Source organism: Leptonychotes weddellii, chromosome 5 (genome assembly GCF_054177405.1).
Source record: "Leptonychotes weddellii isolate Sample4059 chromosome 5, ASM5417740v2, whole genome shotgun sequence".
Lineage (NCBI taxonomy): Eukaryota > Metazoa > Chordata > Mammalia > Carnivora > Phocidae > Leptonychotes > Leptonychotes weddellii.
Window position 1 is genome coordinate 76,605,662 of NC_138373.1, and position 13,673 is coordinate 76,619,334.

Consider the following 13,673-nt stretch of genomic DNA (forward strand, 5'->3'; position numbering starts at 1 on the left):
GCCTATTTGTCCCCCCCCTCCCTCCAGGGAAAGCCATTTGGACTTTAAACCCAAACTACTTATCTAATGGTACCCTGGCTGCCCCAGGGGTGGTGCTTCCGGACTTGGATGAAGATGGCGTTAGAGATCTTGTTGTGCTGGCCATCGGGGAATTGCAGGTATGCTCTACATTAAATGGTCTCCGTTTCTTGTAGGACGTGCTTCAACTTCAGTCAGTTCCTAGTATTGGTATTATAAATGCTGCTTGAAACCTTTTTACAAGGGCTTATGTTTAAGAAAATTCTCTCTGGGAGATTTAATGAATAAACTGCCATCATGAACTCATTTTCCCGGCAGTCTCATTATGTTCCCATTGATTGTGGCATGGTGGAGCTTCGGAGCCAGAGAGCTCTGTGTTTACATTCCTGATCCACTGTGGCTCTGTAGCCTCGGGCAAGCCATGGACCGTCTCCAAGATAGAACATGGGAATGTTCTATCTACGTACAGGGTTGTTGTGAAAGTTGGAGCTCACATATTTGAAGTGCCTAAAATAGTGCCTATTTTTTACCGTGTGGGTGTATTGTTAGTTATAGTATATATACTTAACCTTTATATAAAACAATAAGACAGTTCATCAAATATATATAGGAAACATCATACACTGAATAATAACAACAATGCCCTAAGAAAGAATAGTTGTAACACAGTCTATGACAATACAGATTTTGAGTCCAGTACACTCGTCCTTAAATTATGCGCCTTGATTATGCTTTGCTGGAGCTCCAGTGTACTAGAACTAGTTATTCTGTGCACAGATAAAATAATAGTAGTTTTCCTTCCTAAATCACAGGAAAGAATACATTGATGACCAGATTTATCTCCATTTTAAGTTTTTACTCCTTACACTTTTCTTCGAGCTTGTGTCAAAGTTCCTTTAAGACTTTTTCTCAGGGCGCCTGGGTGGCTCAGATGGTTAAGTGTCTGCCTTTGGCTCAGGTCATGATCCCAGAGTCCTGGGATCGAGTCCCGCATCAGGCTCCCTGCTCGATGCAGAGCCTGCTTCTCCCTCTCCCTCAGCCACTCCCTCTGCTTGTGCTCTTCTGTCTGTCTCTCTGTCAAATAAATAAAATCTTTAAAAAAAAAAAAAACTTTTTCTCAGACTTCCTATGTGACTTTGCCAGGAATTTTGCTTGTGGTTGAAAGAATTGAACAATCAGCAAATAATATTTGTGGAAAAATGTGGATATAGATCATTTTGCTTTATTTGATAGCTTATTTTAATTTTAAGAGACCTTGTGTTTGTTGTTGTGATTTTTGTAATGCATATACATGGAGTAGAGTTATAAAATCTGCAAGTAAAATGATTTCGAACAGAAAGAAATCTATCAGTATTTTATGGTTTTCTGCCAGGAGCACCATAAACAAACTGAAAGTGCTTCCCCGATCACAAGTTTTGAGGCGCACTGCTTTAGTACATCTGGTGATACTTTGTAAGATGAAAACAAAGAAGTAAGGTAAATTTCTGAGGGCTAGTTAGTTTGATGGGTGCTTTCTGTTAGTTTTCCTTCCACTAGCAAGTTGGTCTCAAAGTAGATTGAACCAAAAACTCAATTATTTACATAATCTTTTTTTTATCCCAGTCATTGTGAATAAAGAGACCAGGGTCTAGGGAAAATTTCAGTAACTGTGTCCATCAGGGAGTGATTATCTGAAGGTCCCAAAGTGGAAAGGATGGGAGTTTCTTTTTAATGGTTTAATGAGGTATGGTTAGCAGAGGCATAGCAAGAAATCGAACAAGTTTATATATCCTGAGCAAGTTTAAAAATCTTGGCCTTCATACCCTATTTGGCTTCTTCTTAGCCAGTGGTGGTTGCCAGGCTGGAGGTTCAGGCTTTTAGGGGCCCTCCACAGTGAGGTAGCCTCTATTAGAGGAACTGGCTTCTTGCCTACTCCTACTCTGTGCTTTTTTTTGGTCCTAACCAAACAGCAGAAAAAGTGTACTGTCCAACTTGCCTCACAGAATGTACTTACTTACACATAGTGTAGAGATATGAATAGTCTCCATTCTGTCTGAAAAGTGATAGTACTAGAAAAATCTTAGAGAAGCAATGGGTTTAGAGTAGTAGCCTCACCTTTATACTGACCTCTTTTGACCTCTAATGCCAGCAACAAAGAACCTGGGGAACCTGAGCCCTGGTTTACTCTAAGCTACAGTATGGAAGGCTCTCTCTTCTTAAGGAATGGAACATATTAGGTCTATGATTTAGAGTGATTGCATTCTTAGATCTGGGTTTAGAGTGAGGTGCGCTTGGGACATAGGAACTAATGGTTTGGGGTTAGAGGAACTGATCTGGCCTAGAACATTAGTGGGAAGGGACCTCAAAAGCCATGTGGTTGACCCTCTCACACCATGTTATAATCTCTGATACAGTATTCCAGACACATTGGACTCTCCTTGAGTCCTCAGGCTAATGGGAATATCACTGATTTATAAGATAGTTAATTTCATTTTTGGTCAGGTCTAGAAAATTCTGTCATGTTGGTGAGAATTCTGCTTTCTCATAGCTTCGACTCACTATTCCAGCTTCAGCTACTTTGAATGAATCTAATCCTCTTTCTACATAAAAGCCCATTAGCCTTAGCCTCATGCCACTAAGCCTGCTACTCCCAAGGCTAAATACCCCCAATTTCTTATACTGTCCCCCATGCAACATGAAATCTAGATCTCTCTCTTTCTTGCTTTCTTTCCCTTTGCACTCCATTTTATCCATATCTCTTTTGAAATATTGTACCTGTATCTGAAAACAGTATTCTATTTGTGATATAACCAGTTATATCAATGTAAGGAAGTTGTTACTTTTTTTGATACAGGCTTTATATTTCTACTAATGCAGCCGAAGATTGTGATAGCCTTTCTGAGATTTAGGTTTTTTTTGTAATCAGTTAAAGCACCCACCCCTTTTAATTAATCAATTAATTAATGGCCCCATTTCTTCTTTCAGATTTTGACTCATCTTCCAAGCCTAAGACTTCTTTGAATTTCGAGTTTGTCATACAGCGTATTAGCTATCCCTTTCAGCTTTGTGATAAGCTTGAGATAAGCTATTCATTCAAGTCTTTGATAAGAGTGATTAGTAGGAATGGGACAATATAGCAGGGTGTTGTGACATTCCACAGAAACCTCCCTCTGGATTGACATTGACTCACTCTGGGTACACTGAAAACCGTATCTTTTTATCTTGTCCAAAAGAATTCATGATGCTAAACTTTGTTAAAAGCTTTAATGAAGTCAGGGTATCACTGCGATTCTTGTTATTTCCCAACTGGTGACTCTTTTCCTAAAAGAAAACACTCTAGAGCAGGGCTTGGCAAACTGTGACCTGTAGGCCAAATTTGGCCCACTGCTTGTTTTTGTAAATAAAGTTTTATTGGAGCACAGTCAGTGCCTATTCATTTAGTATTATCCATGGTTGCTTTCATGCCATGGCGGTTGACTAGTTGCTTCAGAAATCATCTGGCTTACAAAACCTACAATGTTTACCATTTGACTCTTCATAGGACAGGTTTGCTGATTTCTGCTTGAGAGTAAGGTTGATAGCAGCCAGGCAGGCTAGGCATGTAATGTTATGATGGGAGAGGCTACCTGTGTTGATTTTAGTTGGGACCAAATATTACTGGGGATTTCTGGGTATGAGAGTAGAGACCGGGAGTCAGCTGTCCTGTAGTTAACACTGGGCTAGAATTCCGTGCCTCAGAAGACTGTTCATCAAGCAACAACTGTGCTTCAGAGAAATTGCCTAGGCTACCATAAAAATGGTTTTTGCACATATCTACCAAGGGAATGGGAACGATGGCTTCATTTTCTTGCTTCCAGGGGAAAAAAGTGAAGCAGGTTTGGCTTTGTGCTTTCTAACTTTGGGAAGTGTTTCTGAACCCTTAGCTAAACAGAAAGCAGTGACTTTTGGAGAAACTACTTGGTTAGGAAACAATAGGGCATCTACTGACTCCGTTTTTTCACTTCTTCAGCCAGATCTGTGCTTTCTGCTCGTGTCTGGCCGGACAGGGAGTCCCGTGGGCCGACCTGTGAAGTACAACATCGTGGGAGTGGGGGATCTGATTGGTCCTCAGGTTTATGTCACCACAAATGGGGCTGTCTACATCCTGTTTGGCTTTGGTAAGAAGCAAAGCTAGTTTTGCTGCCATTCCCCATCTGTGTGTGTGGTAGGCCTCCTTTTTGAGACAGAGTGAAATCTCGGGAATTGCTGACCCCAGCCCTTTTGCCACCTCCTGTCCCAGGGGCCTCTCGGTCTCCCCTACCGATGGCTGGTTATTAACTCTGCTTTCCCCGGCTGCCTTTTCCAAAGAGAATACTCTTTGTCTAGCATTTCCTTCATCCCTTACCCACTCCGTGTTTGACCAGTCTGGGTGGGCTCTGTGAGACGCATCTTTTTTTTTTTTTTTTAAAGATTTTTATCTAGGGACGCCTGGGTGGCTCAGTCGGTTAAGCGGCTGCCTTCGGCCCAGGTCATGATCCCAGGGTCCTGGGATCGAGTCCCACATTGGGCTCCTTGCTTAGCAGGGAGCCTGCTTCTCCCTCTCTGCCTCTGCTTGTGCTCTGTGAAATAAATAAAATCTTAAAAAAAAAAAAAAAGATTTTATCTCTTAATTTGACACAGAGAGAGTACAAGCAGGGGGAGCCTCGGAGAGGGAGAAGCAGGCTCCCCACTGAGCAGGGAGCCTGATGTGGGGCTCGATCCCAGAACCCTGGGATCATGACCTGAGCCAAAGGCAGACGCTTAACTGACTGAGCGACCCAGGGGCCCCTGTGAGACCCATCTGATCAGGCTCTGTGTCTCTCGCTCAGATCCTCACCCTGGGAGAGTTCTAGTAAATTCAGCTTCTCAGTGTTGGTTCTTCCTGTGGTGCTAGGAAATATCCAAGCTGTCGCCCTGCGGGACATTTTTGTTCAGGCCCAAAATCGAGACAGCTTACCACCTTCTCTGCAGATAGAAGAGCCAGAATGGGAGAAACGAAGATCCATCAACCTGTCTGAGCTCATTGACATTTACAGGTAGGGCAGATGTCTGACCTTGTCACAGTTCAGTCTCCTGAGATCTCACGAGCTATGGAGTCTCCACGTTTGAATTGGGCCAGTGAATAAGGGGGCAGAGGTTTGGGGGGAAACAGTGCTAGCCTTAATATACCATCTTCCTATCTGGTGAGTTAGAGACGTTCTTTTCTTGGTAACATAAGGTGCTGATGGCTATGTGTTGGTGATCATGATTTGTGATCACTCTGCACATAGACTGCAAAGAAGGATATTTACTGCAAAGAAGGATATTTGTTTAGTGTTCTGAGTCAGAGCGGGGCAGGCTGAGATGGGGAGACCTTCAGGCAGGGAGAGAGATTTATGTAAAAAAACCTGCCTGTAAAACTGAAGTATCGCCCTGCTCTTTTTCTGTGTTTTTCTCTTAGTTGAAGAATCATTTTGGCAGGAGCAAGGCTAGCATCCATGAAATCTTATTTTTTATTCTTGTTTATTTCTTAATCAAAAGCATGTCATTCGTCACATGCAGTGGATTTTACCCATTTAACCCCAGGCCTGGGTAGTGATTGTCTTCATTCTCTTCTGTCAGAAATTTCAGATCATTTTCTAGGGTTTTCTCAGGCAGTATCACATTGTTTCAGTGAATTGGGCAGGTGTTAAATCTAATGGTCCCAGTTGTCCAGAAAAAGAAATAATTCGATGCAGTGTAGACCATGAGTTGCTGTGCAAGCTTAGTGACAGTCTCAGGCCTCCTTTCCAGGTCTCCGTCTGCCTTCCCTGCCATTATCCTTGGCTCTGTTACCTTCCCCAGAGTATCCAGCGTGAGAGATCTGGCTCTGCAGCCCTTCCCCTGGGAGTTCCTTTTGAACTTGCGTGAATTTTCTAGGGATTCTTGCTTTCTAAAATGAGATTCAACTGGAACGACAGAGTGCTCCCCTCGATAAGATAACGGTGGAAGGTGAATACAAGAGTATATAGAAACACATACCCCGAGAGAAAGAGCCCCAACTTATGGGTCCGGAATCTCATCCAAGCTGGAGACTAACCATTGGGTCTTGTTTAATTCAGCGATGGTGTTGAGCTACTCCAGATGGTGAAGGCACCTGATTCCAACAGCAGCAACCTCCTGATTACAACCAGACAAGGCCTCATCCTGCTTCGGGGGCAAAATCTTACACCTTCCTGGACACTGAGCCTGCAAGGCCTGCACAGGTTTGCTGTGTGCTCCTCCTATGGGTTGCTCTTTTGATCTGCTTTCCCACGTTTAAAAATTGCCCAGAACAATTGCCTGATATCTGGGGTGGTGCTGGAGAGGGAGAAAGAAGTCATTGTTTTCCTCTCCTTCTGCTTCACTACTGATCACTTACTTTGTTCTCCTTTGCAGCCAGCCTACTTCTGGGTATTTCACTGATGATCAGACCTTAGACTTCCTTCTCCAGATACAAGATGGAGTTGGGATGAAAAAGGTAAAACTTTGGGACTCAAATCTATTAAAACATCTAGAAAGTGTATTTGTTGTGTCTAGCCATATACGCTAGGCACTGTGAGAAATAAGAACCTGAAATATGGTCCCTTCCTTCAGAGAACTCAAAGTCTAGCTGTTGGATAAAATGAAAACTCACAGGTTAGTGCTAAAATCTGTAGCATTGGAAGCTTTTCCAGCTTCCCTGTACGTGAATTCCCTCTTCTGAATTCTTAACTTAAAGTTTGGCACTAGGAACCTTCTGAAGTCTCTTGGTGGGGAAAGGTAGGCATAAATAAACTGAGTACTTCAGTACGTATCTTCCTAAGATTTCAGAGAAGGCGGGCTATCTGGGGTGGCTGGATTGTTATGGAAGATTTAACAAAGGAGGGAAAGATGATGAGCAGGACCTCAAAAGTTGAATTATATTAATATGAGGAGGGGTTCCTGTTGGGTCAGGAACACTGACACCAGAATGCCCAGAGACAATAGTATGGCATGTTCTAGGGACACTGAATAGGTCTTTCTGACTTTACATGAGGTTGCATATTGTGAAGATATAATGATTGGTTAGGCAGTTTTCATTATTTTTTTAAAGATTTATTTATTTTAGAGAGAGAGAGCGTGCGCATTCACGCACGAGCAGGGGGAGGGGTAGAGGGAGAGGGGGCAGAGACTCTCAAGCACACTCCATGCCCAGTGAGGAGCTGATGCAGGGCTTGATCTCATCACCCTGAGATCATGACCTGAGCCGAAATCAAGAGTTGGGACTTGATCCCAAGACCCTGAGCTGAGGGCAGATGCTTAACCAACTGAGCCACCCAGGTGTCCCTAAATTTTCTTATGTATTTATTTTATTTTATTTTTAAAAGATTTTATTTATTTGTCAGAGAGAGAGCAAACAAGCAGGGGGAGAGGCAGGCAGAGGGAGAAGCAGACTCCCCACTGAGCAGGTAGCCCAATGCGGGACTTGATCCCAGGACCCTGGGATCATGACCTGAGCCAAAGGCAGACGCTTAACCGACTGAGCCACCCAAGCGTCCCTAAAATTTCTTTTTTATAATTAACCTAGCTTTTTGGTTTATCTTCACTATAAAATATGTATTTATATTATTGCATCCTGTTCTCTGGGAGCCAACTCAACACTTAATCATTGCCTCTAATGTCTGCTAAGTCCTGTGCCAGATGCACAGATAATGTCTCTGGAGACATAGCATTAATGAAGACAAGGCCCCGGTCTCGTATAGTTTGTAGTCACTGGGGTGCCCGTATGCATACACAGCTCTGCCAGGTCTTGGTGAGTGCTGTAATGGAGGTCCGCACAAGGCCACGGGGCATGGGGAGCAGATATAGTGAAGGGAGTCAAAGAGGTGCTTCATGTTGGCTGTGGGCTAGATGTTCACATCATGAAAGCAGAGAAGTGGTTTGCTGGGTCCGTGTATAAGGAGAGGCTGAGGGGCATTTCTGCCAGGGAGATCCGAGATCCAAGTGAGCTCAGCTGATGGAAGGCCCTGAAAAGCAGGGCTGCAGCATTTAGGTGACGTTTTGGAGGCAGTAGGGTTGTTTGGTCATGAGCGGAGGACAGAGCTGATGATAAAGGCATCACTTCAGGGAGAGTCTTCCAGCAGTGCTGGGTAGGAAAGAAGCAATGTCTGATTGTGTTTCAAAAGAATTTCAGGTAGAGATTGGAATTTTCATTGGCATTCCCAGCAGGATTAAGGGAGAAGGGTATACATATATGTATAGCTTCATTAAGAGATGAGATGCTGAGGGTTTGGACCTGGAATTTAATCCTGGCTCCACTGCTTTTATCGGTGGCCTTGGGCAAATTACATAATCTCACCTAACTGCAGATTCTATGTCTGTAAAGTGGGGGTGATAATATTACCTGTCTTCATAGGGTTATTATGACAGTTAAATAATGTGTGTGACTGGATACAGTTTTTTAGTGTGGTGTCTCAAGACTTTTCTCTCAAACTACCAAAGGGAATCTTGAACAGCTGGCTTCGGGGAGTCTGTCTCTCCAGGTCTGAGCGTGGACACAGAAGGGCCGGACCGAGGGGCTGGAAGAGTAGGGAAGTGATTGTTGACAGGGGTGCAGGCCTTCTACTTACCCAAGAACAGACACCGAGGAGAGGGGCCGTAAAGACAGGGGCTGGGGGTGGGCAGGGAGTTTCTTGTGGATTTGGGCCAAGGAGAGGCTCTAAAATGATGAGGTGCGAGGTATTTGGGGGTGAAAAGGAGATAGAAGTGTGGCCAGGGTTTATGAGCTCAGTCCCCTTCATTATCCTGTGAGAGATGCTACAGAGGAATGTATTTTCTCTTAGTTTATTTATTTGCCTGTCTCAATGCGCTCTTTTGAATCTGAGACCAGCCTGGGGCTGAGCCCCGTGTGTGTGACACCCAGGAGTCGAACCCATAAAGCCTGTAGCACAGCGCCTCGCACAGGCATCCACTCAGTCGCCGTCCCCTGTCCCCTCGTCCCCTCAGTGGGCGCTGTGGTCGTGGGAGGGAGGGAGCGGGCAGGAGGCGCTGCTGTGGGCCTCTCGTTACAGCGCCTCCCCTCCAAAGGGCTGCTCTCTCTGGAGGAGGACTGCCGCAGACACCGAACAGTCTTGAGTTCCATCCTGTCCCCAAGCCGCCATTCCGTCATCTGCAGAATGAGAGGAGGATTGGTTGCTTTATACTGTCCCCGTCCCACTCAAGGATTTAGCAGACCTTTAAACTCTACTAAATGGGGACAAGGGCTACAGAAAACCAGGTCTGGTCCCTCATCGCTGTTTAATGCTCTCTGCATGCCCAGTTTGTTCACATGTAGTAAGCTCAACCTGTTAATATATGTGGTTTTTCATTCTTTTGTGTGTTTTCTTGACCTGCTTCCTTTTTTTTAAGAGAGCGAGTGGGGGGAGGGGCAGAAGGAGAGGGAGCAGGGGGAGAGGCAGAAGGAGAGGGAGAGAGAGAATCTTGAGCAGGCTCCGTGCCTGGTGCAGAGCCCGCCATCTCACAACCCTGAGATCAAGACCTGAGGCGAAATCAGGAGCCGGTTGCTGAATGACTGGGCCCCCCAGGCGTCCCAGCCTGCTGCCTTTCTGAAGGTGGGCTGTACTCACGGTCTTCTCTCTTGCAGATGATGGTGGTGGATGGGGACTCAGGCTCCGTTACCTGGAGTTACAGTGCTCCCTGTCACATGAAAGAGACGCCAACCACCTCAGCAGTTACTTCGGACCAGAGGTCTGTCTTCCTCTTCTGGGCTGAAGGGATGTCAGCTGCATCTCCCAGTTCTGTGAGTGAGCCTGGCGGGCGTGGGGTGGGGGTCGTTTTGTCACTTGGTGAGACGACAGCCGCTGTGCGGGGCTGCCTGGGTCTGGAGGGGTTAGTGGAGAAGCCACGCTTCCAAGTGGGTGTGGGTACAGCGCAGCAGCACCCGAGAGCGCAAGGCTGGAACCTGCTTCCTCCTGAGCTTCGCTTGCCCTGGCCTTGCCTTTCAGCCAAGCACTGTGAAAGCTGACAGCAGCCCCTGGCTACAGCCGCCAACACTGGGAGGCTAGATGAAGCATAAGTCCTCTCAAGGCGCTAGGTCCAAATTTCCAGATGATTCACATGTGCTATAGTCAAAGAGAAGTAACTGTGACTCATCTGGAATGGGCAGAGGAGGTTTCATGGTGGGTGAGGCTGGGCTTCGAGGTGAATAAACTGAGTCTGCAGAAGCGGGGTGGGGCAGGGATGGCCAGGCAGCTGGAGAGGACGATGACGGGGCTGAGGTTGAGGGTTCACCTGGGGGAATAATAGGAGAGAAGGTCCGATGCCCTGAAGGCAGATTTTCGAAAGTCTTAAATGCTATCCTGCAGTATTTTAATGGGGTTGATGAGGCAGGGTACCACCCAGAATAGGTGCCTGGGAGTTTTCGGTAAGATCCACCCTGAGTTGGTTCAATGAAACATATCTTTTTTTAAAGATTTTATTTATTTATTTGAGATAGAGAGCGAGCAGACGAGAAAGAGAGGGAGAGCGCACAAGAGGGGGGAGGGGCAGAGGGAGAGGGAGAAGGAGAAGCAGGCTCCCCGCAGAGCAGGGGGCCCGATGTGGGACTCAATCCCAGGACCCCTGAGCTTAAGGCAGACGCTTAACCGACTGAGCCACCCAGGTGCCCCTCAGTGAAACCTATCTTGACCAGCACCTGCTCTGTGCCAGGCACTGCGTTCTCTGTAGGGACCTAAGGATAGACTGGAAACAGTGCTGGTGCTCTAGCGGAGAAGGCAGATGGTCCCTGGATGCTGGGGGGACCCGGAAGGATGAAGAATCCTGAATTCATCGACCGTGCACCCTTGGACAAGCCACCTAACTTTTCTGAGCCCCGTGCTCTTTATCCATCAATGGAGATGCTAATATTTTCCCTCATTTTGAGGATCAGATTTACTCAAAATCTCAATTATAGTCCTAACTCTGCCCTGCCCTAACAAGTGCCCACGGATAGTTTACCTGACATGTTAACTTCTGGTTTCCTCACTTAATAAAATGAGGGGATTAGAAGAGGTGACTCTCCAATGTAAGTATCTGTAAATCACCACAAAACAAAGGCATGTTACAGATGCTGTAATTGAAGCACAAATAAGAAGTTTAGGTGGAAGCACAAAGGGAGGGGTACTTTGTCGGGGGCAATTGGGGAGCTTTTCGTAAAAGGGGCAGCATTCAGGTGTGGGATCTAAGGACAAGGGTTGTTTTCACGCGTGGAAATGGGCTCCAGAGAATGGTTAGACAGTCTCAGGGGGAAGTAGGGTTGGCAGAGGTTAGACAGATCAGAGGTTACAGTCAGACATTCCTGAAGCTCGGCCGGGCAGGTGAATAATGGAAGAGGCTGGAAAAGGCAGATTTGGGTTAAATGGTGTAAGGCCTTGGCTTTCAGGCTAAGGAATTTGGCTCCATTCCCTGGGCAGTGAGGAGGGAGTTTGGCTCTTTGCTTGTCATGTGGACAGAGTCAGAGGTCAATCCTGTCAGGTTTGGGATCCTGAGGGTATGGGGAAAATGCTCTCTTGTGCTTTGTGGCACGTGGTGGGAGTGTGGCTGCAAGCGTCCCACCTGTGTTTCTCCTCACTTCGTGGACTTCTTATGCTAAGAAAATGGGATTCCCGTTTCCTCCACTGGTGGGGTCCAGGATGGTCCCGGGGTGGGGGAGGTACTCGGGGAGCTCGGTAGAGCAGTCACTTACTAACCCGTGCATGGCTGGGCTGCACGCATGTGTGAGGGCCGAACGTCCTCCCTGCACCGGGGTCAGGCTGGTGAAGGCAGTTCCAGTGGGTATTTCTTCTGCTGTTGGGACTCTGGAGACTGCCACTTGGAATTGGAATTTTTGTTGTATAATTAATGATTTGCTTCTGTCTGGACAGTTTTCTGTTTGTTTCAGGAACTGAGAAGATTTTTGTGATTTTAGCTTGATACTTGCAATTGGCTTTCATATCCAGTGAGAGATGTCTTTTCATGAATGCATTTTGTGTCCATGAAGCCCCACCACGAAGCAAGAGATGACCCAGTGTTCTGATACTCCCACAGGCAGAAGGCTTGGATCCCACCCCCTACCCACCCAGGGCATGCACATTTCCATTCTTTTTTTCTTCTCATAAGGGAGAAAGCGTTTTCTACCCTAGTGGTTTGAAGAAGTTAGTGATTAGTCTGTTTTGAGCGCTCTGAAATATGTCTCTTGTATATGGGAGTTTCTCTCAAACGCATGCTTGTAGTTGGGGTCAGGTCATAGCATCTGAGAGGAATGAGTAATCACCACGGTCTCCTCTGCCCTTTTCATCGGAGGCCTGTCACATGTGGGAACGCAGAGTTACCTACGTTCTTCCCTCTTGCTTCTCATTGTCAGGATGTCATCCCAGGAACTGGGCCACCCAGCCTTCACCACCTTTACCTCCTGCATCCAGCATTCCCCTCTATCCTTCTGGATCTGGCCAACGCCACGGGCATGGTGACGGCTTCCGAGGGTGAGTCCCAGTGACGGTAGGGGCTGCGTACGGATGAGGGGAGAAGGTGTGCTGGCTGTGTGTGAGCATACCCTTGTCTCACCGAGGGAGGGACGTGTGCCTTCGAACAACAGCGGGGGGTGGGGACGTTGAGCCCCTCCCGTGTGTCCTGCAGAATCCTCTGACCGGATCTGAGCGAGTTGTTTTTCAATATTAGCATAAAACATTATTCAGTGAGCATTGAATAGTGGTAATTAGGAATTGAGACCCTTTTTATTACAACACCCGTGTTAAGGATAAGGCACAGTAAGTGCTGGCGAGGCTGATAGCCTCTGTGACCGTGTACGGACAGTCTGGGAAGTCTCAGAAGTTCTAGTCCGCTGTGCTTGCTTTTCTGCCCTGTTGTCACCACAGTTGACATATCCTCGTTTCCTGATTTGGGGCTTTCTCAGAAACAGCTTCAGAAAAGGAAAGGTCTAAAGACCGAGGGGAATGTGCTGCTTGGCCACCATCCTGTCATTCCCCACTGTGCACACGCTGTCTAGCTCGGTGCCAGGCATTTATTAGGAGCTCAATAAACTTCGTGTCTGAATTAATGAGGAGTAAATGAATGAATGAAGCTAGTTGCTGAGTCAAGCCACTCTCCTGTTAGCAGAAATTTTCTGTCCTCGTTAATTGCTCTTGTTTTTGTCCTTCCTCAGTTGGAATTAACGACCTCTGGAAAGATGCCTTTTATGTTACCAGGACAACGGGGCCAAGCTCCGAAGGCCATCCAGCAGCCCTGGTGGTCAGCAAGCTTAGTCTACGGTGGGCGCTGATGGAAGGCCAGGTGGTGCAGCTCGAGGACACCACCCCCAAAATCGGCCGTGGGGAGCTGCGAAGATTCCTCTCTAGGATAAAGTTTGTTGATCCTCCCCACCAGGTGAATCTTTTCTGAAAGATATATTTGATTACTACTATAGGTTTGGGGCAAAGGCCACCAATCCCAGCTTTGTTCTCTAGAAAGCAGCGGGGAGTAGGAGCCTTTTTGATTAGCTGGGTGTCAAGAACCAGTTGTTCAAGAGCAGCTCTATTTTCTTAGGGTGCTTTATGACCATTCAGAAATGGTACGCAGTTGTTTTTAGCTGGGAATGGTACCATCGCCCTTAGGGGACACTTGGAAATGTGGGGTCATGGTGTCTATTACCTCAGTGACTGAGGGGGTGGATACGACCGGTATTTTCT

At 46.5% G+C, this 13,673-nt stretch overlaps 1 protein-coding gene across 1 annotated transcript in view; it reads left to right on the plus strand.

The window, feature by feature from the left end:
• FAM234B (family with sequence similarity 234 member B) overlaps window positions 1-13,673 on the plus strand; it is a 34,329-nt gene that overhangs the window by 17,856 nt on the left and 2,800 nt on the right. Inside the window, exons 5-12 of the mRNA XM_006749102.3 lie at window positions 28-158; window positions 4,007-4,154; window positions 4,910-5,051; window positions 6,096-6,239; window positions 6,412-6,493; window positions 9,617-9,772; window positions 12,353-12,470; window positions 13,151-13,371. Coding sequence (XP_006749165.2) covers window positions 28-158; window positions 4,007-4,154; window positions 4,910-5,051; window positions 6,096-6,239; window positions 6,412-6,493; window positions 9,617-9,772; window positions 12,353-12,470; window positions 13,151-13,371 — 1,142 coding nt within the window. The remainder of the gene's footprint in view (window positions 1-27; window positions 159-4,006; window positions 4,155-4,909; window positions 5,052-6,095; window positions 6,240-6,411; window positions 6,494-9,616; window positions 9,773-12,352; window positions 12,471-13,150; window positions 13,372-13,673) is intronic.